General features: G+C 42.9%; 2 protein-coding genes across 2 annotated transcripts in view; both read left to right on the top strand.

Annotated features, from left to right (window-relative positions):
• LOC106573896 (microtubule-associated serine/threonine-protein kinase 3) overlaps positions 1-12275 on the top strand; it is a 54197-nt gene extending 41922 nt beyond the window's left edge. The window contains exons 25-27 of the mRNA XM_014149330.3: positions 8-144; positions 3477-3664; positions 7840-12275. Coding sequence (XP_014004805.1) covers positions 8-144; positions 3477-3664; positions 7840-8828 — 1314 coding nt within the window. The 3' untranslated portion in view covers positions 8829-12275. The remainder of the gene's footprint in view (positions 1-7; positions 145-3476; positions 3665-7839) is intronic.
• A 107-nt stretch (positions 12276-12382) lies between these two features.
• The window catches only part of LOC106573900 (phosphatidylinositol 3-kinase regulatory subunit gamma), a 51948-nt gene continuing 36630 nt past the window's right edge, over positions 12383-27700 (top strand). Inside the window, exon 1 of the mRNA XM_014149343.3 lies at positions 12383-12591. The gene's annotated coding sequence lies outside the window, so the exon portion shown is untranslated. The remainder of the gene's footprint in view (positions 12592-27700) is intronic.

The following is a 27700-nucleotide window of genomic DNA, read 5'->3' on the forward strand; positions in this document are numbered from 1 at the left end:
CCAAAAGAGTGGCGGCAAGGTGGCCCTTCAGACCACGGCACTGGAGAACACGTCAATCAAGGTTGGGCCGGCTCGAAAGACCAGCCACAAGGGCAAAATGGCAAGACGCAGCAAGAAAAGCAAGAGAAGGGACAATCAGGACAGGTAAGGGAAGACGTTGTGTGCTAATTTAATTTAATTCAATGGAATATTAATGCCGTATTGCTATTATTATGATATATTAACTTCGTGGGGTTGATACGAAAACATACATTTTATATATACTGAACAAACATTTAAACACAACATGTAAAGTGTTGATCCCATGGTTAATTAGCTGAAATAAAAGATGCCAGAAATGTTCCATACGAACAAAAAGCTTATTTCTCTCCAATTTTGTGCACACATTTGTTTACATCCCTGTTTGTGAGCATTTCTCCTTTGCCAAGATATTCCATCCACCTGAGAGGTGTGGCATATCAAGAAGCTTATTAAACAGCATGATCATTACACAGGTGCACTTTGTGCAGGGGACAATAAAAGGCCACTCTAAAATGTGCATTTTGTCACACAACTCAATGCCACAGATGTCTCAAGTTTTGAGGGAACGTGCAGTTGGCATGCTGACTGCAGGAATGTCCACCAGAGCTGTTGCCAGAGAATTTAATGTTCATTTCTCTACCATAAGCCGCCTCCAATGCCGTTTTAGAGAATTTGGCAGTATGTCCAACCGGCCTCACAACCGCAGACCATGTGTGACCACACCAGCCCAGGACCTGCACATCCGACTTCTTCACCTGTGGGATGGTCTGAGACGAGCCACCCGGACAGCTGACAAAACTGTGGTTTGCACAACCGAAGAATTTCTGCACAAACTGTCAGAATCGCCTCAGAGAAGCTCATCTGCGTGCTTGTCGTCCTCACCAGGTTCTTGACCTGACTGCAGTTCGGCGTCGTGACCGACTTCAGTGGGCAAATGCTCACCTTCAATGGCCACTGAGACATCAAAGGTGAGGTTTCACCTGTACCGGGGAGATTGCAGACAGTCTATTATGGACTACAAAGGGAAACCCAGTCGCGAGCTGCCCGGTGACGTGAGCCTACCAGATGAGCTAAATGCTTTTTATGCCCGCTTCGAGGCATGAAGCTCAGCATTCCACATCATAGTGCCCACAAAACTCATCACTAAGCTAAGGACCCTGCGACTAAACACCTCCCTCTGCAACTGGATCCTGGACTTCCTGATGGGCTGCCCCCAGGTGGTAAGGGTAGGCAACAACACATCTGCCACGCTGATCCTCAACACTGGGACCCCTCAGGGGTGTGTGCTTAGTCCCTTCCTGTACTCCCTATTCACCTACGACTGCGTGGCCAAACACGACTCCAACACCATCATTAAGTTTGCTGACGACACAGCAGTGGTAGGCCTGTTCACCTACAATGATGAGACAGCCTATAGGGAGGAGGTCAGAGACCTGGCAGTGTGGTTCCAGGACAACAACCTCTCCCTCAATGTGACAAAGGAGCTGTTTGTGGACTACAGGAAAAGGCGGGCGAACAGGCCCCCATTAACATCGACGGGGCAGTAGTGGAGCGGGTCGAGAGTTTCAAGTTCCTTGGTGTCCATATCACCAACAAACTAACATGGTCCAAACACATGAAGACAGTCGTAAAGAGGGCACAACACCACCTTTTCCCCCTCAGCAGATTGAAAATATTAGGCACGGGTCCCCAGATCTCAAAAAGTTCAACATCTGTACCATCAAGAGCATCTTTACCGGTCGCATCAACGCCTTGTATGGCAACTGCTCAGCATCTGACGGTAAGGCGCTACAGAGGGTAGTGCATACGGCCCAGTACATCACTGGGGCCAAGCTTCCTGCCATCCAGGACCTATATACTAGGCAGTGTCAGAGTAAAGCCCATAAAATTGTCAAAGACTCCAGTCACCCAAGTCATAGACTGTTCTCTCTGCTCCCACACGGCTAGTGGTACAGGAGCGCCAGTGTAGGACCAAAAGGCTTCTTCACAGCTTCTACACCCAAGCCATAAGACTGCTGAACAATTAATCAAATGGCCACCCGGACTATTTACATTGATCGCTCTTTGTTTTCACACTGCTGCTACTCGTGTTTATTATCTATGTATAGTCACTTTACACCTACGTACATGTACAAATTACCTTGACTAACCTGCACATTGACTAGGTACCAGTACCCCCTGTATATAGCCTCGTTATTGTTATTTTTTTACTTTCAATATTTTCTTAACCAACAATGCAGTTCAAGAAATGGAGTTAAGGGGCTTGTAAGTAAGCATTTCGCGGTATACCTGTTGTATTCGGCACATGAGACAAATTTAAAATTTGATGGCATCTTGTTGGCGAGCTGTTTGCTGATGTCAACGTTGTGAACAGAGTGCTCCATGGTGGCGGTGGGGTTATGGTATGTGCAGGTATAAGCTATGGACAAGTAACACAATAGCATTTTCTCGATGGCAATTTGAATGCACAGAGATACCGTGACGAGATCCTGAGGCCCATTGTCGTGCCATTCGTCCGCCGCCATCACCTCATGTTTCAGCATGATAATGCACGCCACCATGTCGCAAGGATCTGTACACAATTCCTGGAAGCTGAAAATGTCCCAGTTTTTCCATGGCCTGAATACTCACCAGACATGTCACTCATTGAACATGTTTGCGATGCTCTGGATCGACGTGTACGACAGCGTGGTCCAGTTCCCGCCAATATCCAGCAACTTTGCACAGTCATTGAAGAGGAGTGGGACAACATTCCACAATCAACAACCTGATCAACTCTGCAAAGGAGATCGCTGCATGATACTGCATCATTTTTTAAGTATCTATGACCAACCGATGCATATCTGTGTTCCCAGTCATGTGAAATCCATAGATTAGTGTCTAATGAATTCATTTAAATTGACTGATTTCCTTATATAAACTGTAACTCAGTAAAATCTTTGAAATTGTTGCATGTTGTTCATATTTTTGTTGTGTAAATACATCCAGCAAGAGTCATACTGCAAAAGTCCCTATTTTGTCTCCCCCCAGTGTTTGGTAGAGATCACTGCACACTACTGCATGGATGGATGATAAACATTTCCACAGCAGTGTTCTCCTTTTTCAAAATGGAGTTATACATCTAAGCCTTGACTTTAAGTTAAGAAACTTAAGTTATACTGTAGAAGACGTCCTTAATGCACAGAGTATTCTCTCTAATTTGTTTTGTGATAGATATTTTTGCTCTACTATTGCTCTACTGTCATCAGCCTCAATATCCCTGATATTATTATGCAAGCATACTCAATAAGGACATTTGTTTTGCAGCATACGTATACATAAAAAAAAAAACTCCCAGGCCGTGAATCACATACTATAATTATAATAATAATGTTATGTCACTTGTTACCCTTCAAACCCCTTCACAACACCTTCATAACCCCGTTATAACTCTCTGTAACCAATGACTATCCCAGGCGGCGGAGCGTCCTGAAGAAGCTGTCCAAGCAAAGCACAGTGATGCACAGCAGCCGAAGCTTCAACTCTGGACTGCAACACCACTCTGTGTCGTCCAGCGAGAGCCTGCCGGGCTCCCCCACACACAGCCTGTCCCCCGGCCCCTCCACCCCCTGTCGCAGCCCTGCCCCTGACCACCAGGCTGGAGGTAACATCAGGCCCAGGCACCTGCAGCACTGTTACTAGTGCTACTAGCACTGTTACTGTGACTACTGCTGCTACCATTATGATTACTAGCCTACTACTACTACTACTACTGTTACTACTACTACTGTTACTACTACTACTACTACTACTACTACTACTACTACTACTACTACTACTCTGTTACTATTACCACTACTGCTGCTACTGTACCATTATGATTACTAGCCTACTACTACTATTACTACTGCTACTATTACTGTTTCCACTACTACTGCTGATATTACTGTTACTACTATTATCGCTACTGCTACTACTACTGTTATTATTACTATTACTACTCTGTTGCTACTATTACTGCTACTACTATTCTGTTACTGCTACTATTACTGCTACTACTACTACGTTACTATTACCACTACTGCTGCTACTGTACCATTATGATTACTAGACTACTACTACTATTACTACTGCTACTATTACTGTTACCACTACTACTGCTGCTATTACTGTTACTACTGCTACTGTTATTATTACTATTACTACTCTGTTGCTACTATTACTGCTACTACTACTCTGTTACTATTACTGCTACTACTATTACTGCTACTACTACTACTACTACTACTACTACTATGTTACTATTACCACTACTGCTGCTACTGTACCATTATGATTACTAGCCAACTACTACTACTGTTACTACTACTGTTACTACTACTGTTACTACTGCTACTATTACTGTTACCACTACTACTGTTACTACTATTACCTCTACTGCTACTACTACTGTTATTACTACTCTGTTACTACTACTGCTATTACTACTCTTACTGCTGCTACTACTACTACTATGTTACTATTACCACTACTGCTGCTAATGCTCTGTAATTACTACTGCTACTACTACTACTACTACTACTACTACCACCACCATTACTGATGCTACTACTACTCTGTTACTGTTACCAGTACTACTACTATTACTACTACCATTACTGCTGCTACTTCTACTCTGTTACTACTACTATTACCACTACTACTCTGTTATTATTACTACTACTACTACTGTTACCACTACTGCTTCTACTACTGTTATTACTACTACATTTACATGTTAGTCATTTAGCAGACGCTCTTATCCAGAGCGACTTACAGTAGTGAATGCATACATTTCATAATTTTTTTTTCGTACTACTACTTCTACTACTACCGCTGCTGCTACTACTACCACCACCACTACTACTGTTTTTATTATTACTACTGCTACTACTATTACCGCTACTACTACGTTACTATTACCAGTACTGCTGCTACTGCTCTGTTATTACTACTACTACTTGATTATTATTATTACTACTACTACTACTACTACTACTAAACTCAGCAAAAAAAGAAACATCTTCTCACTCTCAACTGCATTTTATTTTCAGCAAACTTAACATGTGTAAATATTTGTATGAACATAACAAGATTCAACAACTGAGACATAAACTGAACAAGTTCCACAGACATGTGACTAACATGGTATGGCCACCAGCTGCATCATCTCCTCATGGACTGTACCAGATTTGCCAGTTCTTGCTGTGAGATGTTACCCCAGTCTTCCACCAAGGCACCTGCAAGTTCCCGGACATTTCTGGGGGGAATGGCCCTAGCCCTCACCCTCCGATCCAACAGGTCCCAGACATGCTCAATGGGATTGAGGGCTCTTTGCTGGCATGGCAGAACACTGACATTCCTGTCTTGCAGGAAATCACGTGCAGAACGAGCAGTATGGCTGGTGGCATTGTCATGCTGGAGGGTCATGTCAGGATGAGCCTGCAGGCAGGGTACCACATGAGGGAGGAGGATGTCTTCCCTGTAACGCATAGCGTTGAGATTGCCTGCAATGACAACAATCTCAGTCCAATGATGCTGTGACACACCGCCCCAGACCATGACGGACCCTCCACCTCCAAATCAATCCCGCTCCAGAGTACAGGCCTCGGTGTAACGTTCATTCCTTTGCCAATAAACGCGAAACCGACCATCACCCCTGGTGAGACAAAACCGCAACTCGTCAGTGAAGAGCACTTTTTGCCAGTCCTGTCTGGTCCAGCGACGGTGGGTTAGGCGATGTTGTTGCCGGTGATGTCTGGTGAGGACCTGCCTTACAACAGGCCTACAAGCCCTCAGTCCAGCCTCTCTCAGCCAATTGCGGACAGTCTGAGCACTGATGGAGGGATTGTGCGTTCCTGGTGTAACTCGGGCAGTTGTTGTTTCCATCCTGTACTTGTCCCACAGGTGTGATGTTTGGATGTACCGATCCTGTGCAGGTGTTGTTACGCGTGGTCTGCCACTGCGAGGACGATCAGCTGTCCGTCCTGTCTCCCTGTAGCGCTGTCTTAGGCAGATGAGCAGGGACCCTGGGCATCTTCTTCTTTTTTTTTTTTTTCAGAGTCAGTAGAAAGGCCTCTTTAGTGTCTTAAGTTTTCATAACTGTGACCTTAATTGCCTACCGTCTGTAAGTTGTTAGTGTCTTAACGACCGTTCCACAGGTGCATGTTCATTAATTGTTTATGGTTCATTGAACAAGCATGGGAAACAGTGTTTAAACCCTTTACAATGATCGGGTTGGCAGCGTAGCCTAGTGGTTAGAGCGTTGGACTCGTAACCGAAAGCTCGAATCCCAGAGCTGGCAAGGTACAAATCTGTCGTTCTGCCCCTGAACAAGGCAGTTAACCCACTGTTCCTAGGCCGTCAATGAAAATAAGAATTTGTTCTTAACTGGCTTGCCTAGTTAAATAAAGGTAAACATTTTTATAAATGATGAAGTTATTTGGATTTTTACTAATTATTTTTAAAAGACAAGGTCCTGCAAAGGGGAAGTTTCTTTTTTTGCTGAGTTTACTATTACCACTAATGCTGCTACTACTGTTATTATTACTACTACTACTTCTAACGCTGCTACTATCACCACCACCCCTACTACTACTACCACCGCCACTGCTGCTACTACTACTATAATAATACTGCTGCTACTGCTTCTTCTACTCTGTTATTACTACTACTACTACCGCTGCTACTACTACTGCCGCTGCTACTACTACTGCCGCTGCTACTACTACTGCCGCTGCTACTACTACTGCCGCCGCTACTACTACTACCGCCGCTACTACTACTACCGCCGCTGCTACTACTACCGCCGCTGCTACTACTACTACCGCCGCTGCTACTACTACTACCGCCGCTGCTACTACTACTACCGCCGCTGCTACTACTACTACTACTACTACCGCCGCTACTACTACCGCCGCTGCTACTACTACTGCCGCCGCTGCTACTACTACTACTACCGCCGCTGCTACTACTACCGCCGCTGCTACTACTACTACCGCTGCTACTACTACCACCGCCGCTGCTACTACTACTACCGCCGCTGCTACTACTACTACCGCCGCTACTACTACTACCGCCGCTACTACTTCTACCGCCGCTACTACTACTACTATTACCACTGCTACTGCTACTTGTGTCTGTTTCGCGTGATGTATTGTCTCTACCTTTTTGCCCTTTGTGCTGTAGTCGGTACAAACATAGTTAGGCACAATGTTTCTGCTACCATGTGTTGCTACAATGTTGTGTTGTCTTGGGTCTCTCTTTATGTAGTGTTGTGGTGTCTCTCTTGTCGTGATGTGTGTGTTGTCCTACATTTTTATTTCTAGTCCCAGTCTCCATTCCCGCAGGAGACCTTTAACCTCTTGGTAGGCCGTCATTGTAAATAAGAATTTGTTCTTAATTGATTTGCCTAGTTAAAAAAAGTTCAATATTTTTTTTTAAAGAATAATACTACTACTATTACTGCTCCTACTACTGCTATTGCTGCTACTACTACTGCTACTGTTACTACTGCTACAATTACTATTGTTATTACTACTATTGCTGCTACTGCTATTGCTACTATTACTACCGCTACTACTATTACTAGTACTTCTACTGCTTCTACTACTATGGCTACAGTCACTACTGTATTACTAAGGCTGCTACTTTGACTAATAAGCTTTTATCTCCCAATTTTGCTTGCAATATGTCTTTGTTCATTTTATTGTTAATAACAATGCAGTAGTCCCTTTGAGGTGGACTGTAAGCTGGTGGTTTTAATCAGGCCACCTTACTCTGTATTTACCTCTCCCTCAGACACCAACTCTCCACAGAGCACCTCTCCCAGCTCCCTGCACGGCCTGGCCTCCAAGCTGGGCACTCAGCGCTACACCAAGGTGGGTCGTCGCAAGTCCACCAGCAGCATCCCCCCGTCCCCCCTGGCCTGCAACTCCTCCACCCAGCCCCTGTCACCCCAGCGCTCCCCCTCCCCCCTCTTTGGCATCACCAAGACCTTCCACAGCAAGACTCTGTCCCCCCCCACCATCGTCCGCCATTGTTTGCGCCCCCGCAGTGCCGAGCCGCCCCACTCCCCCCTCCTCAAGAGGGTGCAGTCAGCAGAGAGGCTCTCGAGCGCCTACCACACCGACAAGAAGTCGTACCCCCACCGAAGGCACACATTGGAGGTGCCTTTCCAGGACGAGGTGGAGGGAGTCTGTGGCAGAGGGGACCACGGGAGGCTGCTGGTGGGGTACGGGGGCTGCCAAAGGCTGAGGGACTGGGCGTCGGAACGCTCAGAGCAGCTGGTGGTGATGAGGAAGCTCAACCTGTCGGAGCGCCGCGACTCCTTCAAGAAGCAGGAGGCGGTGCAGGAGGTGAGCTTTGATGAGCCTGACAACCAGAAGACCATCCCCACGGTCACCGCAACAACGCTAAATGCCCCTGGAGGCAATCGGGTCCCGCAGCGGGCGGCCTCCTGGACATCTATTTCCCAAACCAGCGAGGAGTTGACTGTGGTGAAACGTTTCAACGTGGTGCCTCAGATTGCTGTGCAGGGCTTGACGGAGAGCGAGGACCAGGACGACTGGGAACCGTGCTCTGACGGAGAGGAGGACGACGGCGAGAGACAGGAGCCCAAATATACTGATTCCAACACAGCAGCCGGGCAAGGATGTCTCTCTCATGGTAAAATCTCCAGTAAGGCACCAGAAGTGACAGCTGCTTTGCACAAGGAAAGCCCTGCTTCGGATCAGGTTGGTGATACAGCAGTGGACTCTAGCCCCCAGAAAGGGAAGCTAAGGAAGTGACATTTCCTTGACTCATTTTATATAGCCATTTCTTCCAAGGAAGCACCTTGATACTCTCACTGCTGAAGGAAGGAAATGTTTGGGCGAAAGAGTATTTTGCCACATTGATTTTGTTTTGTAGATTTCACTTGATTCGGGACATAGTTTTGTAAATATGTAACACCAGGAAATAGACTGCACTTCATTTCCTGGGGTTATTTATTACTTTTAAACTAATATGATTTATAATGGGGCCAAAAAAGGAAGGTGTTCAATTGATAGTGACTAGCCAAGATTAAGTCATGTTTTGTATTCATAGAAATATTTATTTTCTATTGACATGATTTTTCTAGAAATGTCTATTTTTAAACATGGTACAGAGTAGTTGATAATGGTACAAATTTCACAGAAGTAAGTCGTTTTTGGAGAGGAAAGTGTTGACATTTTTTCCGCATTCATAAATTGAAAGTAGGAATGTAATAATCTTAATTTCTACAGATTACCACAATTTGAAAGTTGTTTTGATTTAGGCTTGGAAACTGAGACTACAGTTTTGAAGTATATTTTGAATTGTACAAAACTGTAGGGCAATTCTTATATGAACTACTTAGGTCAGTTTTTAGTTGATGTGAAGACTACTCACTATTTGTTTGGTTTTTGTTTAATTAAGCCATATCTTATGAACTGATGGCCCTTTTTGTTTGACGAATTGATGTTATTTCCTTGTTGGCAGGCTTGGCAGTAGCAGGAAAATGTAGTCCCCTTTACAAATATTGTTTATATTTCAAAGCAATTTTATGCAACGCGGAGGGTATTTCTTTCAATCTTAGCCACCATAGAAATGAAAGCAAGTGTTTCACATGAAATTCAGTAACTAGTTAGTTTTAAAACCTGCTAATTACATTGCACAATATTGTGTCATAACCTCATTGTCATGTTCGTTCATCCTGATGTTGTTCTATTGGGTTCATGGTTCCGCTGTACTGATTCTCATGGCAACAGGGTTTTACCCCTTGGTTTTGACTTAAATCAGTTGAACATTGGTGTAGCATGGCAATTTGAACTTGCTGTCCATGCTTATACTACAAAAGCATGAAACTTTGTTCTTATCAAATACTGTTACCTCATCACTGTCACACAGGCACTTGTTGACAGGATATTGTTTTGATAAGGCACAGATAGTTTTGCTCTTAACCCTGTTTTAGGCTACATCCAGGAATACAGTTATCCAGGTAACACCACCAAGCTAAAGAGAAACCGTTTAAGCTTTCACAGGATCCGCTTGCATATTTTCAATTATCCTTGATACAGCCTTTGACCTTATCTACATTTATACAACGAGTGGGTCTAATCCTGAATGCTGGTTGGTTAAAAGTGCATTCCAGACGGTGTCTATTTCATCTTGTGCTTTTGCATTGATGTTTACATTGGGGTAAAGTGCACTAAGGAAAATTACTATTTTGACAGACATTTTTTTTATTTTACCGATTTAAATTATTATTATTTTTTTTATTATATGGAAGAGTCAATAATGAAGGAGCACCAAATACCTTCAGTCAGACCCCAGGGCTTAGATATTAACAGATGCTAGTTTTATGTCTTTGTACTGTACATGTATATATTTTGATATCTGAGTCTAATTCTGTATGAATTGTTATTGTATTATTTGGAGTATACCAAGCAACGTGAACAACCATGGCTGACCTGTTGCACAAGCAACGTGAACGACCATGGCTGACCTGTTGCACAAGCAACGTGAACGACCATGGCTGACCTGTTGCACAAGCAACGTGAACGACCATGGCTGACCTGTTGCACAAGCAACGTGAACGACCATGGCTGTAAGAATGGGCCTCTGATGAAGCAAGGATGAAGCTTGTGGGGAATCACATCAGTATTGCAATGCATATAATACAATGCATATAATTAATTAGCGGTGTTGAACACCATCATTTTGGCCCATTTTATACACCAAAGTAGTTTTGAAGGTTGATATTGTCAAATGGTACTTCCTGTTATTTATCCCTCTTTATATATCAAAAGAGGGGGGCTCTTTAGAAGTCTCAACAGATCCTCAGACTATATTTTCAGACCAGATGAACTGCTCAGAAGTCAGTGGTAGTGAAATGAAGTTATACCGAAGACTCACAAAGTCAGAGTTGTTTACAATGAACATGCTATATACACAATTGAAACAAATAGAATTTTGGAATCCTGTATTTCTACATAATGAAACCATTCTTTGATACCATGTACTGTGAAGCTATTGTGTTAGTCTGCACATTTCAACACTACATCATTTTACACAAGTACCTTTTTGAACTAAATCTTCCTTAAACTGTTGTATAGGAATACTGTAGGATGCAGTTATTCTTGTTGGATGCATGCTGCATGAGACAAGGACACGTAATACTTGATTGCATGTAACTCTGGGTTTATAAAGCCCATGCTGTGGTTTTTAATGTGTGTCTAATAGCATTGTGCGCTCAGTCAACTTTTGCACTTTCCTCTCACTCCTACTCATCATGCCCTGAACCAGATGTGATCATATACAAATTTAAGCAAGGTTTGAAATAATTATGTTTTAGTCAAATATTCTTGCGGTCAATTTGCATTTAACTAATTATTTGGAATTAGATTCCGACCCACCGACGATCAGCTCAAAAAAAAATCTGCCCGTGACTGCAAAATTTGATGATCCCTGTCATGAGGGATGCATGTGGTTCAAGGGCTGGGAGTGAGCTTAGAAGGTTTGGCTACACATCAGTCTGAAATGCTTTGTCTTTTGCATTTAACCCTCATTCTGACGCTTTGCCATTTTGTCTATCTAACACCTCTATGCTCACTTAGATGTAGACTAAGGGTACCTGTATATTGTAGCACACTTACAGGGTAAAATGGAAGAACATTTCCACATTCATTATTTCTGTTTAATTATGTGATTTTGTTAGCACTGTACCTCCACTATTTCTAATTTCCATTTTATGTGAATATGGATATACTGTATAAGCCAACTTTATCTGGCTAGTTTCTAAAAGAAAATGGTTCTAACACTATGGCCTAGCTCCCTATTCAAACAAAAGCAAATGTTGAATAAATGGATGGCAGGCTCGGATGTTATTATGCCTATGGTTGGGTTGGACTGTTGAATGTATTTTCCAGTAAGTAAGTGTTTGTACTTTCATAATAAAGGAATTGTGATAGGAGACTTCAGATGGGAATCCTAAAAATGTTGCAGGTTCATATGACTTTGCCGTTCAACATCTGTCTGCTTTGAGTAGTGAGGTGTGCTTTCCCTGGTGCAAGTGTCAATGATCTATTTTGTGTTTTTATTGGCTGTTCCCAACCTGTTTTATGATCAACTGTTTCCATATGGCATTTGATGAATGCACTCATAGTCACATCTTTTTGTTTTAAGAATATATTGTTCACTGAATTGTAATGAATGCACTCATGGCTTCACGATTACATTTGTTGTTGGTCCCCTCTTTGGATGGTGTACTGTGCCACATTTTACAGCCTGTATCACATACAACACGTCGTGTAATTACGGCTATGTTCGTTTGTTTCCGTACTGTTGGTGCACGTACAGCAAGCTGCACAGTGGACACAAGTTTCGCTGGTCTCACTATCGATGTAGTTCGATATCTTCTCTACGAACATGGCAGGGAACTTAGGTTTGTGATAACTTAAGAAGCAAACGAAACAAGGAAAATAGCTTTTATGAGGACCAAATTAGCCTTTGAACAAGTTTAAACAGTTACCCAATCAAGGACATTTTACGGTGAGTATTTTTTGTTTTTAAGTTTTCCCCTAAACTGGAAAATGGTGGTGGGGGCTCGAGACGCAAGTTTGCAAAACTGGCTTAACGTTACTAGCCTCTGTAGCTATTCGCTAGTTGCATGATACAGTAAACCCTTCTAGTAACCTACAACTAACAAACAATAGGCACATATTGCAGTTTATTAGATAGCCAAACAAGTATTGTCACATGTTCGTCTTCAACTAACTATGCTTGGGACAGTGCGTTTCGAATCTTTGCAGCTAGCAGGGTTGGTGCCCCGCAAAATCCTCCAGCTGGCACGAGTTTGCTGGATTACAATCATGTTTGCAACTAGCCACTGTCAAAAGGCATCCCTTGCATATAACAAACGATTCATATTATGTTTGATTGTGCCTCAGGATAAATATATTCAGTTATATTTAACAACTATCATCAATGTCTCACCGTTTCTTTCCTGACAAAGCCGACATGGGTCAAATGGCTTAAAATGACAGAAAATGGCCAAAGACAGGTGTAACTAGGAATACGGTGTAACCAAAGTATGAAGCTATGCAAAAACCAAGCACTGGAAATGTATTTAACAAATATATTTATAGTGAATAGGCCTTGCAGTTGACAACTTAATTTAGCTATTTATTTATACTAAACAAAAATATAAACGCAACAATTTCCAAGATGTTACTGAGTTACAGTTCATAGAAGGAAATCAGTCAATTGAAATAAATGCATTATGCCCTAATCTATGGCTTTCACATGACTGGGCAGGGGTGCAGCCATGGGTGGGCCTGGGAGGGCATAGGCCCACCCACTAAGGAGCCAGGCCTGCTAATCAGAATATTTTTTTCCCCACAAAAGGGCTTTATTACAGACAGAAATACTCCTCAGCACCCCTCTTCAAGACGATCCCACAGGTGAAGAAGCCTGATGTGGAGGTCGTGGGCTGTTGTGGTTACACGTGGTCTGCGGTTGTGAGGCCGATTGGCTGTACTGCCAAATTCTCTAAAACAACGTTGGAGGCGGCTTATGGTATATAAATGAACATTAAATTCTCTTGCAACAGGTCTGTTGGACATTCCTGCAGTCAGCATGCCAACTGCACGTTCCCTCAACTTGAGACATCTGTGGCGTTGTGTAGTGTGACAAAACTGCACATTTTAGAGTGGCCTTTTATTGTCCCCAGCACAAAGTGCACCTGTGTAATGATCATGCTGTTTAATCAGCTTCTTGATATGCCACAACTGTCAGGTGGATGGATTATCTTGGCAAAGGAGAAATGCTCACTAACAGGGATGTAAACAAATTTGTGCTCAAAATTTGAGAGAAATAAGCTTTTTGTGCGTATGGAAAATTTCTGGGATCTTTTATTTCAGCTCATGGAACATGGGACCAATACTTTACATGTTACATTTATATTTTTGTTCAGTATATATTATTGGATTAGCCATGATGACTAAATAATTGTATTATGGCTGGTTAACGTAGGATAGGGTAATGGTTTTGGTCTATTTTATTTGCCAACACATACAAATTAATTTAAAATAGGCCTACTAGCAAATAAAATGGGCCGTGTGGACACGAGGTAAATCATTAGTATGCTGGATTTTAATCCATCTGAGCATCAATCAGCTAAGCCTATATCTGTTTCCTTAAAGGAAATGTATTAACTGAAAGACAAGCAAGAATTGTTCTAGGACTGTCTGGGAGTAGGGAAGGGAAAGGTCTATTAACTAATTTACCGACTGGTGATGTCCAGGCAGGCCAAAACGCCATCCCACCAAAACAGGCAGAAATTTCAGGGGGTCTTTTCAAACAGCTCTTACACTATAAGGTCATTATCATCATGGTCACAATTTCACAGTATTATTCCAACTTTGTATTTGAAATATATACACAAAACACAGGAATATTATGTTTGATTCCACTGGGCTTTTAAATGATCTCATAATAATACACTACATACTCGTCGAACATCTCATTCCAAAATCTGTTCTGACAGCCTCCACTCTTCTAGAAGGCTTTCCTCCTAGATGTTCGAACATTGCTGCGGGGACTTCCTTCCATTCAGCCACGAGCATTAGTGAGGTTGGGCACTGATGTTGGGCGATAAGCCCTGGCTCGCAGTCGGCGTTCCAATTCATCCCAAAGGTGTTCTGACAGCCTCCACTCTTCTAGACGGCTTTCCTCCTAGATGTTCGAACATTGCTGCGATAAGCCCTGGCTCGCAGTCGGCGTTCCAATTCACCCCAAGGCTGTTCTGACAGCCTCCACTCTTCTAGACGGCTTTCCTCCTAGATGTTCGAACATTGCTGCGGGGACTTCCTTCCATTCAGCCACGAGCATTAGTGAGGTTGGGCACTGATGTTGGGCGATAAGCCCTGGCTCGCAGTCGGCGTTCCAATTCATCACAAAGGTGTTTGATGGGGTTGAGGTCAGGGCTCTGCGCAGGCCATTGAATTTCTTCCACACCGATCTCGACAAACCATTTCTGTATGGACCTTGCTTTGTGCACTGGGGCATTGTCATGTTGAAACAGGAAAGGGCCTTCCCCAAACTGTTGCCACAAAGTTGGAAGCGCAGAATTGTCTAGAATGTAATTGTATGCTGTAGCGTTAAGATTTCCCTTCACTGGAACTAAGGGCACTAGCCTGAACCATGAATAACAGCCCCAGACCATTATTTTTCCTCCACCAAGCTTTACTGTTAGCACTATGCATTGGGGCAGGTAGTATTCTCCTGGCACCCGCCAAACCCAGATTTGTCCGTCGTACTGCTAATTGGTGAAGCGTGATTCATCACTCCAGAGAACGCGTTTCCACTGCCCCAATGGTGGCGAGCTTTACATCACTCCAGCCAACAGTTGGCATTGCGCATGGTGATCTTAGGATTGTGTGCGACTGCTCGAGCATGGAAACCCATTTCATGAAGACCCCAACAAACAGTTCTTGTGCTTACGTTGCTTCCAGAGGCAGTTCGGAACTCGGTAGTAAGTGTTGCAACCAAGGACAGACAATTTATATACGTGCTACACCCTTCAGCATTCGGTGGTAGCATTCTGTGAGCTTGTGTGGCCTACCACTACACGGCTGAGCCGTTGTTGCTCCTAGACATTTCCACTTCACAATAATGGCACTTTTTTTATTTTTTATTTTATTTCACCTTTACAAGGTTCTCATTTGCAACTGCAACCTGGCCAAAATAAAGCATTTCAATTCGTCAAATACAACAACAGAGTTACACATGGAATAAACAAAACATACAGTCAATAATACAGTAGAACAAAAGAAAACAAAAAGTCTATATACAGTGAGTGCAAATGAGGTAGGATAAGGGAGTTAAGGCAATAAATAGGCCATGGTGGCGAAGTAATTACAATATAGCAATTAAACACTGGAATGGTAGATGTGCAGAAGATGAATGTGCAAGTAGAGATACTGGGGTGCAAAGGAGCAAGATAAATAAACACAGTATGGGGATGAGGTAGGTAGATAGATGGGCTATTTACAGATGGGCTATGTGCAGTGATCTGTGAGCTGCTCTGACAGCTGGTGCTTAAAGCTAGTGAGGGAGATATGAGTCTCCAGCTTCAGAGATTTATGCAGTTTGTTCCAGTCATTGGCAGCAGAGAACTGGAAGGAAAGACGACCAAAGGAGGAATTGGCTTTGGGGGTGACCAGTGAGATATACCTGCTGGAGCGTGTGCTACGAGTGGGTGCTGCTATGGTGACCAGTGAGCTGAGATAAGGCGGGGCTTTACCTAGCACAGACTTGTAGTTGATCTGTAGCCAGTGGGTTTGGCGACGAGTATGAAGCGAGGGCCAACCAACGAGAGCGTACAGGTCGCAATGGTGGGTAGTGTATGGGGCTTTGGTGACAAAACAGATGGCACTGTGATAGACTGCATCCAGTTTGTTGAGTAGAGTGTTTGAGGCTATTTTATAGATGACATCACCGAAGTTGAGGATCGGTATGTTTGGCAGCATGAGTGAAGGATGCTTTGTTGCGATATAGGAAGCCGATTCTGGATTTAATTTTGGATTGGAGATGCTTAATGTGAGTCTGGAAGGAGAGTTTACAGTCTAACCAGACACCTAGGTATTTGTAGTTGTCCACATATTCTAAGTCAGAACCGTCCAGGGTAGTGATGCTAGGCAGGTGGGCAGATGTGGGCCGCGATCGGTTGAAGAGCATGCATTTAGTTTTACTTGCATTTAAGAGCAGTTGGAGGCCACGGAAGGAGAGTTTTATGGCATTGAAGCTCGTCTGGAGGTTAGTTAACACCGTGTCCAAAGAGGGGCCAGAAGTATACAGAATGGTGTCGTCTGCGTAGAGGTGGATCAGAGAATTACCAGCAGCAAGAGCAACATCATTGATGTATACAGAGAAGAGAGTCGGCCCGAGAATTGAACCCTGTGGCACCCCCATAGATTGCCAAAGGTTCGGACAACAGGCCCTCCGATTTGACACACTGAACTCTATCAGAGAAGTAGTTGGTGAACCAGGCGAGGCAATCATTTGAGAAACCAAGGCTGTTGAGTCTGCCAATAAGAATGTGGTGATTGACAGAGTCGAAAGCCTTGGCCAGGTCGATGAATACGGCTGCACAGTAATGTCTCTTATCGATGGCGGTTATGATGTCGTTTAGGACCTTGAGCGTGGCTGAGGTGCACCCATGACCAGCTCTGAAACCAGATTGCATAGCGGAGAAGGTACGGTGGGATTCGAAATGGTCGGTAATCTGTTTGTTAACTTGGCTTTCGAAGACCTTAGAAAGACAGGGTAGGATAGATATAGGTCTAGCAGTTTGGGTCTAGAGTGTCACCCCCTTTGAAGAGGGGGATGACCGCGGCAGCTTTCCAATCTTTGGGAATCTCAGACGACACGAAAGAGAGGTTGAACAGGCTAGTAATAGGGATTGCAACAATTGCGGTGGATCATTTTAGAAAGAGAGGGTCCAGATTGTCTAGCCCGGCTGATTTGTAGGGGTCCAGATTTTGCAGCTCTTTCCGAACATCAGCTATCTGGATTTGGGTGAAGGGGAAATGGTGGGGGCTTTGGCGGGTTGCTGTGGAGGGTGCCGGGCAGTTGACCGGGTTAGGGGTTGCCAGGTGGAAAGCATGGCCAGCCGTAGAGAAATGCTTATTGAAATTCTCAATTATAGTGGATTTATCGGTGTAACAGCTTATTGAAATTCTCAATTATAGTGGATTTATCGGTGGTAACAGTGTTTCCTAGCCTCAGAGCAGTGGGCAGCTGGGAGGAGGTGCTCTTATTCTCCATGGACTTTACAGTGTCCCAGAACTTTTTTGAGTTAGTACTACAGGATGCAAATTTCTGTTAGGAAAGCTAAGGCTAGCTTTTTCAAACTGCCTGTGTATATTTGTTCCTAACTTTCCTGAAAAGTTGCATATCATGGGGGCAATTCGATGCTAATGCAGAACGCCACAGGATGTTTTTGTGCTGGTCAAGGGCAGACAGATCTGGAGTGAACCAAGGGATATATCTATTCCTAGTTCAACATTTTTTGAATGGGGCATGCTTATTTAAGATGGTGAGGAAGGCACTTTTAAAGAATAGCCAGGCATCATCTACTGACGGAATGAGGTCAATGTCATTCCTGGATACCCCGGCCAGGTCGATTAGAAAGGCCTGCTCGCAGAAGTGTTTTAGGGAGCGTTTGACAGTGATGAGGGGTGGTCGTTTGGTCGCAGACCCATTACGGATCCAGGCAATGAGGCAGTGATCGCTGAGATCTTGATTGAAAACAGCAGAGGTGTATTTGGAGGGCGAGTTAGTTAGGATGACATCTATGAGGGTGCCGTGTTTACGGATTTGGGGTTGTACCTGGTAGATTCATTGATAATTTGTGTGAGATTGAGGGCATCAAGCTTAGATTGTAGGATGGCCGGGGTGTTAATCATGTCCCAGTTTAGGTCACCTAGTAGCACGAGCTCAGAAGATAGATGGGGGGCAATCAATTCACATATGGTATCGAGGGCACAGCTGGGGGCAGAGGGAGGTCTATAGCAAGCGGCAACAGTGAGAGACTTGTTTCTGGAAAGGTGCATTTTTAGAAGTAGAAGCTCGAATTGTTTGGGTACAGACTTGGATAGTAATACAGAACTCTGCAGGCTATCTTTGCAGTAGATTGCAACACCGCCCCCTTTGGCAGTTCTATCTTGGCGGAAAATGTTATAGTTAGCAATGGAGATTTCAGGGTTTTTGGTGGTTTTCCTACGCCAGGATTCAGACACGGCTAAGACATCCGGGTTGGCAGAGTGTGCTAAAGCAATGAGTAAAACACACTTAGGGAGTAGGCTTCTAATGTTAACATGCATAAAACCAAGGCTTTTACGTTTACAGAAGTCAACAAATGAGAGCACCTGGGGAGTGGAGCTAGGCACTGCAGGATCTGGATTAACTCCTGTGCGGCCTGGGACGGACATCCAGCGAAAAATCCTATCGCCATTAGCATAACAAAATGTAATTTTTTTTTCTCCATTTTTTTCAAATTATATCGTTTTATAGATACACCTCTCCTGAATCGAACCACGTTGTCCGATTTCAAAAAGGCTTTACAGCAAAAGCAAAACATTAGATTATGTTAGAGGAGTATATCGTAAAAGTAGCCACATAGCCATTTTCCGACCAACCACATGCATCACAAATAACCAAAAAACAGCTAAATGCAGCACTAACCTTTGACAATCTTCATCAGATGACACACCTAGGACATCATGTTACACAATACATGCATTCTTTTGTTCGATAAAGTTCATATTTATATATAAAAACAGCATTTTACATCGGTGCGTAACGTTGACTAACTATTTTCCCTCAAATGCATCCGATGAAACAGCGCTACAATTTACTAAATGACTATTCGAAAACATTTTTAAAATGTAATATTGTCATTCTAAGATTTATAGATGAATATCTCTTGAAAGCACCTGTAATGCCAGATTTTAAAATAACTTTACTGGGTAATCACACTTTGCGATAAAAGGGGATGCGATACTCAGAACAATAGGCTAGCAATAGCAATAGGCTAGCCATCTTGGAACAATCGCATATCAAATCTAGTCTTGTATACTATTGTCAATAATCCCTTACCTTTGATTATCTTCATCCTTAGGCACTTCCAGGAATCCCAGGTCCACAAAAAATGTATTTTAGTTAGAAAAAGTTCATCCTTTATGTTCCATTAGCTTGTTGTTGTTAGCACGTTCTGAAGGCTGCACCAAAAGTTCCGACGTGCGCGGGGCTACTCTTTCAACAAAATGCATTTTTTTCTTATTTAGGTTCGTTCAAACATGTCAAACGTTGTATAACATAAATCTTTAGGGCCTTTTTCAACTAGAGCGCCAATAAGATTCGAGGGGGACGATTGCATTGTGTTTCAAAACGTTTCGAAAGGGGAGGGTAACCAGGGGCGCCGGCGTCATAATGGTGATGGCCCTCTCCGTGTGACCACGTTCCACAGTGTGTCATTCTGTCAGTTTTCACAGTAGGAGACTCAAATCACTTTGTAAAGACTGGGGACATCTAGTGGAAGCAATAGGAAGTGCTCAATGAACCATAGCTCACGGTGTGATTAATAGGCAATGTGATGAAGTTGAGTTCGCAATTCAGAATTCCACTTCCTGTTTTGATCTGTCTCGGGGTTTTGACTGCCATATGAGTTCTGTTATACTCACAGACACCATTCAAACAGTTTTAGAAACTTTAGGGTGTTTTCTATCCACAAGTATTAATTATATGCATATCCTAGCTTCTGAGTTTGAGTAGTAGGCCGTTTAAAATGGGCACAATTTTTTTTCAAAATGCGCTGTGGCGCCCCCTATCCTAGGCGACCGTCAAGAGGTTAACTAACCTCTACATCACCAGAGGAACAGAGGAGAAGTAGGATAAGGGTACGGCTAAAGGCTATACGAACTTGCCGTTTAGCACATTTGGGAACAGAGAGTAAAAGGAGCAGGTTTCTGGGCACGATAGCATAGATTCAAGGCATAGTGTACAGACAAAGGTAAGGTAGGATGTGAGTACATTGGAGGTAAACCTATGCATTGAGTAATGTTGAGAGCGATATAGTCTCCAGAGACGTTTAAACCAGGTGATGTCACCGCATATGTAGGAGGTGGAACAACATGGTTGGTTAAGGCATATTGAGCAGGGCTAGAGGCTCTACTGTGAAATAAGACAGTAATCACTAACCAGGACAGTAATGGACGAGGCATATTGATATTAGAGAGAGGCATGCGTAGCCAAGTGAACATATGGGTCCAGTGAGTGGTTGGGCTGACTGGGGACACAGCGATTCAGACTGTTAGCAGGCCGATGCTAACAGTTAGTAGGCCGGGGCTAAACAAGCTAGCAGTTAGCAGACCGGGGCTGGCATGCTAGCAGTTAGCAGACTGGGTTAGCAAGCAAGCAGTTAGCAGACCGGGGCAGGCAAGCTAGCAGTTAGCAGACCGGGGCAGCTCTAGCAGGGCAGACGAATTGACATGTTGGAAAAGTGGCATCCTATGACGTTGCCACGTTTAAAGTCACTGAGTTCTTCAGTACGGGCCATTCTACTGCTAATGTTTGTCTATGGAGATTGCATGGGTTTGTGCTTTATTTTAGACACCTGTCAGCAACGGGTGTGGCTGAACTAGCCGAATCAACTAATTTGAAGGGCTGTCCACATACTTTTGGCCATGTATTGTATATCTATAAATAATAATGTAGCCTGCTGTATTCTTAAACCTGTGTGATCTCTATTTTATAGTAAAATACAGAATATGAGCAGGGGGATAGTATTCAGACACCTTGACTTTTTCCACATTTTGTTACGTTACAGCCTTATTCTAAATTGAATTGTTAAATGTCCTCATCAATCTATCCACAATAACCCATAATGACAAAGCGAAAATGTTTGCAAATGTATTAAAAATAAAAACAAGAACTTATTTACACAAGTATTCAGACCCTTTGCTATGGGACTCGAAATTGAGCTCAGGTGCATCCTGTTTCCATTAATCATCCTTGAGATGTTTTTACAACTTGATTGGAGTCCACCTGTGGTAAATTCAATTGATTGGACAGGTGTGTGTGTGTGTGTGTGTGTGTGTGTGTGTGGTGTGTGTGTGTGTGTGTATATATATAAGGTCCCACAGTTGACATTGTCTGAGCAAAAACCAAGCCATGAGTTCGAAGGAGTTGTCCGTAGAGCTCCGAGACAGGATTATGTTAAGGCACAGATCTGGGGAAGGGTACCAAAAACATTCTGCAGCATTGAAGGTCCCCAAGAACACAGTGGCCTCCATCATTCTTAAATGGAAGAAGTTTGGAACCACCTAGACTCTTCCTAGAGCTGGCCGCCTGGCCAAACTGAGCAATCGGGGGAGAAGGGCCTTGGTCAGGGAGGTGACCAAGAACCCGATGGTCACTCTGACAGAGTTCCTCTGTGGAGATGCAAGAACCTTCCAGAATGACAACCATCTCTGCAGCACTCCACCAATCAGGCTTTTATGGCCAGATGGGAGCCACTCCTCAGTAAAAGGCACATGTCAGCCCGCTTGGAGTTTGCCAAAAGGCACCAAAAGACTCTCAGACCATGAGAAACAAGATTCTCTTGTCTGATGAAACCAAGAATGAACTCTTTGACCTGAATGCAAAGCGTCACATCTGGAGGAAACATGACACCATCCCCAGGGTGAAGCATGGTGGTGGCAGCATTATGCTGTGGGGATGTTTTTCAGCGACAGGGACTGGGAGACTAGTCAGGATCGAGGCAAAGATGAACAGAGCAAAGTATAGAGAGATCCTTGATGAAAACCTGCTCCAGAGCGCTCAGGACCTGAGACTGGGGTGAAGGTTCACCTTCCAACAGGACAACGACCATAAGCACACAGCCAAGACAAAGTGGGAGTGGCTTCGGGACACGTCTCTGAATGTCCTTGAGTGGTCCAGCCAGAACCCGGACTTGAACCTGATCAAACATCTCTGGAGAGACCTGAAAATAGCTGTGTAGTGACGCTTTCCATCCAATCTGACAGAGCTTGAGAGGATCTATAGAGAAGAATGGGAGAAGCTCCCCAAATACATGTGTGCCAAGCTTGTAACTTCAAACCCAAGAAGACTCAAGGCTGTAATCGCTGCTTTGTCATTATAGGGTATTGTGCGTGAAGATTGTAGATGAGGGGGGAAAAACTATTTAATCAATTTTAGAATAAGGCTGTAACATAACAAAATTAGTAAAAAGTCAAGGGGTCTGATTACTTTCTGAATGCAATGTATGTTGTCTGTGCCTGTATTAAAATGATAAATTGTCAGCAATTACTTCCACTTCACCCATTACTATTAGTGAAGTCGAAAATGATTAAGTTGGAGTTCGAGGGTCAGAAGCGATCACTACCTAGATACATTTTCAAATATTAGAACATTTCCTTGATTTGTTAGAGCATCTCTGGTGATTCCTGGGCACATGGCAGCAGACTGCCCAATAAGAATCCAGGAGACCACTAAGCTTTCGTTCTCTGTAGCAACAGTGACTTCCTTTATTTATTTATTTATTTATTGATGAGTGAGTTTTTTCCCCCCTCTCTTGTTGGTCCTGTCCCCCTTCTGAACGAGGTGCTCTCAAACTGTAAAAATCAATTGTGACTAAGATTAACCATCCTATGACGGAGAAATCTTTCTCCTCAAAACCCACATTGTTCTGTGTTGCACTGTAAAAACAGAAATACCTAGATTTTTTTGAATATTCAAAGTACCTTGAATAAGGCAGATGTTTCTTTCAAATGGAAATGGACCGCACAGTGGAAGTGGCATCGTCAGAATGGTTGTGTATTTAAGGACAGGACAACCAAAAGGAGAGGATTTTTTAAAAGGGTGTTGAGGCAGAATAGAGGGGGTTAAGGATGGCGTGAGGACAGAGGCCTATGGTTGGGTATATCAGTGCCACGTGTCCACCCTGGCACCTTTCCGCTGCACTCGAAGGTTGTCGAATTGCAAACCCGCTCTGCCCCGGCCTGTTCTCGCTCTCTCCCTAAAGGTGGGTGAGTGTTGCCCTATGATGTCTTTACGTTATTTCATTTCCATCATCACCATACCAGTTGTTTGTTAGCCATAATCTAGCATTGCATTTAAGATTGTGTGCATGTCTCTGTGTTATGGCTCGTTTCAAGCTGCATCGTTCTTAGATGAGCTACGGGACAGAGGAGAACTCATCAATTTAGGAAGAATGAGCTCTCAATGAGTTCCACTATAAATAATATTTTATGCTCTACTCAGATGGCAAGATAAGACCTAAGCCATTGTCCACATGCAAAGTCAAGGTGATCTAGCTGCAGTGACATCAAGATGTACCAGTGAAATTAATTTCCCTAGCTCATTTTGTAACTACTAGAATGTCTTAGTAAAGTATTTGCACGACGATTGCCTGTAATAAGCAGTGAATATGCAGTTTGTGTTTTATATATTCACTCTCAAATTACATTCAGTGTTTGGTTTGCATGATCAATGGTGCACTTTTACTAGTGTGAGGATTAAGAAATCATGTGTGAGAGATTTATCAGACAGAATTAGTAGACTATATCTGGTTTACTGATGTCTTTCCAAACACAAGGGTTTAAATCCACCAGGTAGGCCTAAACAAGACCAAATCTATTAATTGTAAGCTTGGGCTGAGAATGGCCAGGGACCTCGCAATACAATATTTTCACGATACTTAGGTGCCAATACGATATGTATTGCGATTTTCACTATTCTACATGTATTGCGATTCAATACTGCAATTTATTTGAATTAGATTTTTTTTTGCGATTTGATGTTACAAACATATTGCCTGTTGTAGAGAGACGAGAGGTTATGAGAACTAGTTATGATCAGTCAGGGAAATAAAAATGCTAAAAACATGGCTCACTATTTCAAAAGAAGATGGAGAACAAGCTATAGGATGAAAAATCCCAGAGTTTTAGCGCAGGTGAAGTCGACCAGCGCTAGCTAATGCTACCAACAGTAGCAAAAAAAACTTTGGTCAAATATTGATAAAATATATCGTCCCAAAATAATATTGCGACATGTAACTGTATCGGTATTTTCCCCCATCATTACTACATGCTAAGATCCTAATTATCCTCAGTTAAAACTTCTAAATATTTCAAATATATCTTGACTTATTAAAATTGACTTAACCGTCGATCGGTTAGCTGCCTGAAAATAAATTTGACCGTCATGTTTATCAGTCCATAGGGTAATTTGCATAATTTGTGGAATTAAATTGGCTCCTGTGCATTTTTGTTAGTCATCATGTATTTTTTCACACGCACACAGCATACAGAGTCTAGTCTGAGGAGCGGAATACCCTGCCACCTGTCTGACAGCGCGAGAGTAGCTCCTCAAAAAGCAACAAATAACAATTATAAATGCAATTGCGTATTCAAAACTTTGGTAGCCACGATTAAAAGGAGCTATTCTTATTTCTCAATTGGAACTTGTAATTAATGCGTGCCTCCCATTCGCCATTCGGGTGTAGCCTGCTTACCGTTGGCTATCAACTCGTCACCCACCATTTTGCAATGTGAGCTTGTGGCAGTATAATTGTTTGAAACCTGAATGTTTTACTTTACTTCAAATAATGAGGCATGTCTTACCTTGCTTCAAAGTAGCCATGCGAAAATACATCCGTAAAAACATGGAGGCAAGTATTTCATAATGACTTCCTCATGCCATTAACCAGCTTTTCCCTCCTGTTCTATTGGTTTTCATATCAACTTTCTTTTGTTGTCCAGAAGCCAAAGGCACAATCCTAGTCATATTAGCAACCCATCATAGTTTGTTGCTATGAGATTCCCCCTCTTTCAAAGTTTCTAACAGAGATTTTAATCTCTGTCACAACTGCTTGCATTAGGTTTAGAATGGTGAATTCTATTGTGGCAAATGTTTGAAAATGACTTTTTATTAGCTGCTTCATTACAGGAGTTTAATAATTGTCTATCGCCTTTTGAAATGTAAGATGATAGGCTTGCTATTGTTTCATGTTTCCATTTAAATTAATATCTTAATGAAAAATGACCGTTCCTTGTATACATGCCAAGTATCAGAGAGGAAGAGGCAAAGCAAGAGGTTTCACTCTCACCAAAATCTGTCCAAAATAATCGCAATACGTTTCTATGGGTTTACTTTGGCCCTAAGCTTTTCACCTGCCTTTGTTAGAGCGGAAACATAAGCATCTCGTCATTATATACAGATCTCTAATAAGATTTTCTGTTGGTTAAGTCATTTTACTGTGTGGAATTTATTTTACCGTTTGTTGACCGGTTAATGAGGGTCAGTTAGTCGGCAGCAAAATTGAGCGATGTTTCCACCCCTAAAGTTGACCATGAATATTTAAAAGGTATGTAAAAAGCCAGTCCTACTATTACAACTCTTAAATAAGATTGAACATATGCAAATTACCTTTCTCCAGTACTGGATATTGAGCACACTTTTTAATTTCATTCAAACCATTTCTATTTGCAGAAATATATTCTAACCTCGCTGTGAATTTTTTAAGGATCTGGTGTCATTACTGAACTGCATTGCAAAGAACAAAGTTTAGGAGACACTTGAGAAACAAAGTAGCTAAGACTATTTTTAATCAAAGGAATTAAAAAATATGTATTTGGAGGATTCAACCAGAATTCAATGTTACACAAACGTTACCAGAGCAAAGCTCTTTCTACACTGTATGACTGGTGCGGTAAACTGCTTGGTGGTGCAACAGATTTTAAAACTAAATGTCTCATAATGGTTTTCTGCCACTCAAACCTAAATGGTATGCACAATACAAAAGACCCTAACCTTTTAATGGGATACTGTAGCTGCATTAGTCTGATTTAGCATCATTTAAAAAAAATGTATACTTTGAGGCCAATACTAAGTTTTTCATGAATCAGTCATCTCTCGCTCATGAAAAAGACTATACAATCCACAGATCTCATCTATTGTTATGTATTTGACCCATATGGAAGATGGTGTCTGTTTGGATGTTAACAAATTGAATGAAAATAATGAATAGGACCAGGACGATACCAGTATCGCGATACTCGTTAGGATCGTGGCAAAGAAGTAAACCACGAAGTGGATTTAACTTCTTTAGGAAAACAGCCCTAATGTTGGAAACAAACATCATCATTTTGTGATTAGGATTGCAGTGTCGGAAACTTTCTGGTAAATTTCCAGAATTTTTCCGGAAATTTTCCATGAGACGTTTCGCCGTCGAATTTGGGGGATTTTGCTTAAATTCATCAAAAAAGTTAGCTTATCAAATTTCAAATCAAATGTATTTATATAGCCCTTCTTACATCAGCTGATATCTCAAAGTGCTGTACAGAAACCCAGCCTAAACCCCAAACAGCATGCAATGCAGGTGTAGAAACACGATGGCTCGGCAAAAAGGCCAAAACCTAGGAAGAAACCTAGAGAGGAACCAGGCTATGAGGGGTGGCCAGTTGTCTTCTGGCTGTGCTGGGTGGAGATTATAACAGAACATGGCCAAGATGTTCAAATGTTCATAAATGACCAGCATGGTCAAATAATAATCACAGTAGTTGTCGAGGGTGCAACAGGTCAGCACCTCAGGAGTAAATGTCAGTTGGCTTTTCATAGCCGATCATTGAGAGTATCTCTACCGTCCTGCTGTCTCTAGAGAGTTGAAAACAGCAGGTCTGGGACAGGTAGCACATCCGGTGAACAGGTCAGGGTTCCATAGCCGCAGGCAGAACAGTTGAAACTGGAGCAGCAGCACGGCCAGGTGGACTGGGGACAGCAAGGAGTCATCATGCCAGGTAGTCCTGAGGCATGGTCCTAGGGCTCAGGTCCTCCGAGAGAGAGAAAGAAAGAGAGAATTAGAGAGAGCATACTTAAATTCACAGAGGACACCGGATAAGACAGGAGAGATACTCCAGATATAACAGACTGACCCTAGCCCCCCGACACATAAACAACTGCAGCATAAATACTGGAGGCTGAGACAGGAGGGGTCAGGAGACACTGTGGCCCCATCCGATGATACCCCCGGACAGGGCAAAACAGGCAGGATATAACTCCACCCACTTTGCCAAAGCACAGCCCCCACACCACTAGA

The sequence above is a fragment of the Salmo salar genome, chromosome 16, assembly GCF_965601325.2.
Source record: "Salmo salar chromosome 16, fSalSal1, whole genome shotgun sequence".
Classification (NCBI taxonomy): Eukaryota; Metazoa; Chordata; class Actinopteri; order Salmoniformes; family Salmonidae; genus Salmo; species Salmo salar.